The sequence below is a fragment of the Miscanthus floridulus genome, chromosome 12 (assembly GCF_019320115.1).
Source record: "Miscanthus floridulus cultivar M001 chromosome 12, ASM1932011v1, whole genome shotgun sequence".
Classification (NCBI taxonomy): domain Eukaryota; kingdom Viridiplantae; phylum Streptophyta; class Magnoliopsida; order Poales; family Poaceae; genus Miscanthus; species Miscanthus floridulus.
Genome location: NC_089591.1, coordinates 909,597 through 913,801, shown reverse-complemented (window position 1 = coordinate 913,801; position 4,205 = coordinate 909,597). Strand labels below are relative to the sequence as shown.

Sequence of the window (4,205 nt, the reverse complement as noted above, 5' to 3'; positions counted from 1 at the left end):
TGGGAGGTGCCCAAGGCCTCCCCACCTTTCTTTCATGGGTCGGAGTGACCCAAGGAGGAAGAAGGTGTTGTAGTTTTTTTATACGTGGGTCATTTATAGGGGTGGCTAGTGATTGAGCCGCCCCTACAAATAGCAGGTAATTATACGTGGGACATTTGTAGGGGCGGTCCAATCACTAGCCACCCCTACAAATAGAAACACCGACGGTGGCTGGTGAGTGAGCTGTCCCTACAAATCAGACCCATTTATAGGGGGGCTCATATCACTAGCTGCCCCTGCTATTCCATTTATAGGGGCGGCTGGTCTCTGGGCTCCTGAGCAAGCCACTGTAGGGGCAGCTCCACCACGAGCTGCCCCTACAAAAAATTTGTCCCGTTGCTACAAACCGTTTTTCACGTAGTGGTTGTTAGGTTCCCAAAAAAAGAAAAGGCAGCTTGAAACTATAATAAAACAACAGCAAAGTAAACTACAGAACTAAGTGTAGCAAAATCATTGGATTCCCAGTGTGTAATGACTAGCTATAACCATGGAATACTGGGGGTATTTTATAACCAAAAGTGTGTAATTATGTATAACTAGTGAACTATTACCTAGTACCATGGCCTCCCGTGCTGCCCTTGGCAACTGTCGACGAAGCCATTGGCCGGTGATCCATCCGCTATTGTGCCCTTGGCCAACTGTGTTGTGCCCTTGGCAACCGGTTGAAAGCCCTAGTTTGGTTTTGGATAATTGATGAAACCTAGGACTAATCTTTGATCTAAGTGTGTGAATTATATATGGTAGTCCAATCCAACTGATGGAGCTAGATGATGGTCATGGTGAAGGTAATGGCCACAAAAGAGATGATCAAGTGCTTCACATTTGGAAAAGAAGAAAGAGAAAATACCAAAAATGAGCTTAAGGCAAAGGTATAATGATAGGAGCCATTTTTGGTTTGCACTCAAGACACCATAGAGGGTGTGAGTGATTTTGGATCGATAGTCGTACTATAAAGAGGGAAAATCTTTGGCTAAGCGGTTATCGAGTGCCACTAGGTGACATGATTCTTGCATATGCATTAGGAACCTAGTGTGCTAACATTTAACCCATGTAAAATGCTAACACACGTGCACACAAGTTCTACACTTTATGGTGAGCAACTTGGAAGCAAGGGTGAAGAGGTTGAAGTGTTAGAAAAAGAAAAGGAGAAGTGACAGGGGCATCGGACCCTAGCTCAGAGGGCGTTAGACCCTGGCTGGCTAGGTTTGACGGTCTGCCCGAGAGAGAGGATTTGGGTGTGGCAGCGTTGGACCCTGCTGATCAGCTACGTCAAACTATATGCTAGCACTGTTCTTTTCATGCGAGAGAAGGCAAGGTGAGCACGGGCATGACACGTGGCACTATTGGACCACCCTTTGGTTTGATGAGGGACATCGGACCGGCGTCCGATGTGTTTTGCACTCCCTGGTGCTCTCTAGACCATGTTAGACTCACCCTGTCAAGGGTCCCACGGTGGGTCCGAGGCTCAGTCCGCCAGCAGTGTTGAGGACGTGGTAGAGGACTGTTGGGCGCATAATGGTCGTTCGAATTCAACTAGGACACATGGCAACACTAGAGTGGCCACGGTAGGGCATCGGACAATGTGTCGGACAGTCTAACACCCCTGTAGGGATGGTCCGATGGTCCTCCCCAAGGCATAACGACTAGTGGAGCCTTGAGGGCTCTATAAATAGACTTGGCTCTGCTTTGGCTCACTCTCTTGCACATTTTGATTAGTGAAACATCCTTGTGAGCCTAAGAAAACACCTCCCACTCATCTTCATCATTGATTCATCATCATAGTGAGATTGGGAGTGATTCCTATTGCATTTGCTTGAGTGATTGCATCTAGTGGCACTTGGGGATCATTGTGGCTACAGATTTCTAGTTACTCTTGGTGGTTGCCATCACCTAGATGGCTTGGAGCAGTAGAGGAGCATCGTCACTAGTTGGTGATTGTTCGTGGTCGTCTCCAAGTGATTGTGAGGGGTCTTGTACCTTCCCCGGCGGAGAGCCCAAAGGTAACTCTAGTTGATTGCTTGTGTTATTGAGTTACCTCACTTGTAGTAGGTTCTTGTAGTGCCCTTGTGGTGGGCTAGGTGTGTGATACCTATTAGCCGCCAAACCACCAAGTGTTTTTTGACACAACGGGGACTAGTGTGTTGGCAAGCACGTGAACCTCGAGAGAAAAATCTTGGTGTCCATTGTGATTGGAATTCTACCAGTGATTGATTGGCATTCATATTGTGATTGGTTCATTCCTCGACATGGTGGTATAATCACCCTACTCACTCCCTTACTTTCTTTCCAAACTAGTTGTGTAGTAAGCTCTTTAGTGTAGCTAGTTTTGAGAGCTTACTTGCTAGTTTAGTTTTAGCTAGTGGAGCTCTTTAGTGTAGCTTTATTGAGAGCTCTTAGCGAGTAGTGACTTAGCTCTCATGTGCCTAGTGATCATAGCAACTAGAATTGTTGGGATAGGTGGCTTGCAACCCTTGTAGAGCTAGAGCAAAATTACATTGTGCCATTTAGTGTACTAACCAATTGCTATATTGATTTGTAGAGAATTTTTATAAGATATTCACACATCCTCTAGCCATTTAGGACCTTTCAAGTGGTATCAGAGCCATGGTCACCATTTGATTGAAGGCCTCGATGTCAAAAGATGGATCAAATAGTGTTCAACCATGTTGGGGGCAAACCACCACACTTTGATGGCACATGCTATGATTATTGGAAGAGAAAGATGAGGATGTATTTGGGTTCAATCAATGACAAGGTGTGCGATGTGACCAAAAATGATTATGTGATTCTTGATCCCACTAATCCTACCCCAAGAGAGTTAGAGAAAAAGCAATGCAACATAATGGCACTCAACACCATCTACAATGCCATTGATTCAAAGTTGTTTGAGCAAATCAAGGATCTTGATAGAGCAAGTGAAGTGTGGAAGAGGTTGAAAGAGACCTATGAGGGCACACCTGCGGTCGAGAGTGCCAAGCTATACATTCTCAAGGACAAGTTGATAAGCTTCAAGATGAAGGATGATGAGAGTATCCCAGAGATGTTCCATAGGCTCAAAATAATTGTGAATGACTTGAAGGCATTGGGTGAGAAGATCAATTATGATGATGTCTCTCATTGGTTCTTGATGTGCTTACCTCTAAGATTTGAGACATTGAGATTGATCATAATTAGAGGAGGATTGAAGCAATTAACCCCCAACCAAGTACTAGGTGATGTCATGACACAAGAGACATACCGTGTGGAAAGGGAAGGGGTTGATCAAGATGAGAAGAAGGATGAAGGCAAGAAGAAGAAGAGTGTAGCATTCAAGGCTAGCTCATCATCCAAGAACAAGGGCAAGTCCAAGAAAGAAGAATCAAGTGAGGATGAAGATGCTAGTGACATTGATGATGAGGCCATGGCTGTCTTTGTGCACAAATTCAGCAAGTTCATGAAGAAGAAGGGCTATGGTGCAAGGAAGAGAAGAGACAACAACAAGAGCAAAGATTATGTGAGAAGATGCTACAATTGCAAGAGCAAGGATCATGTTGTAGTTGATTGTCCCTACAGAGTGATAATGATGAGGATGAAAAGAAGAAGGAAAAGAAGGAGAAGAAAGAAAATAAAGAAAAGAAGGAGAAGAAGATGACATTCCAAAATAATAAGAAGGGTGGAGGCTATGTGGTGACATGGGATAGTGATGGGTCATTGGAGGATAGTGACTCTAGTGATGATGACAAGAAGTCCAAGAAGAGGGCACTTGCAAGCATTGCTATCAACAAGCCTTCTCTCTTCGACACTCCATCATGCTTCATGGTTAAGTCCACCAAGGTACAAAAGGATGAGAGTGATAGTGATAGTGATGAGGAGGTAGATCTCATGGACATGCTAGAACAAGCTCATGAATGTCTTGAGATGAAGAGGAAGGAGTGCAAAGAGTTGTAGAAAGAGATCAAAGCTCTCAAGCAAACCTTTGATGAGCTCAATGCCTCTTATGAGAGTCTAAAGGAAGACCATGAGGAGCTTGGCAAGGCTCACACAAAGCTTGAAAAATATCACTCCTCCCTCCTTGATCAAGGCAATAAGGAGGTTGTTCTAACATGTGATGTGGGTTCTACTTGTGATCTAATTAATGAATCTTTCTATGATCCTATCATTGTTGCTCCCACTAACCCTTCTTGTAG

The 4,205-nt window shown here is 44.4% G+C and overlaps 1 protein-coding gene across 1 annotated transcript; it reads left to right on the top strand.

The window, feature by feature from the left end:
- The first annotated feature begins 2,680 nt into the window (after nt 1–2,680).
- Nucleotides 2,681–3,966, top strand: LOC136498284 (uncharacterized). Its single transcript, XM_066494234.1, has 4 exons — nt 2,681–3,159; nt 3,466–3,532; nt 3,592–3,777; nt 3,844–3,966. The coding sequence occupies exons 1-4, from the start codon at nt 2,681–2,683 to the stop codon at nt 3,964–3,966; spliced, it is 855 nt and encodes a 284-aa protein (XP_066350331.1).
- The last annotated feature ends 239 nt before the right edge of the window (nt 3,967–4,205 follow it).

Bases quoted from the DNA above. Each gene is read 5' to 3' on its own strand.
- LOC136498284 (XM_066494234.1), top strand. From the start codon at position 2,681: ATGGATCAAATAGTGTTCAACCATGTTGGGGGCAAACCACCACACTTT. The intron at 3,160-3,465 runs GTTCTTGATGTG...GCACAAATTCAG, and splicing joins TATGATGATGTCTCTCATTG to CAAGTTCATGAAGAAGAAGG. The intron at 3,533-3,591 runs GTGAGAAGATGC...TTGTCCCTACAG, and splicing joins ACAACAAGAGCAAAGATTAT to AGTGATAATGATGAGGATGA.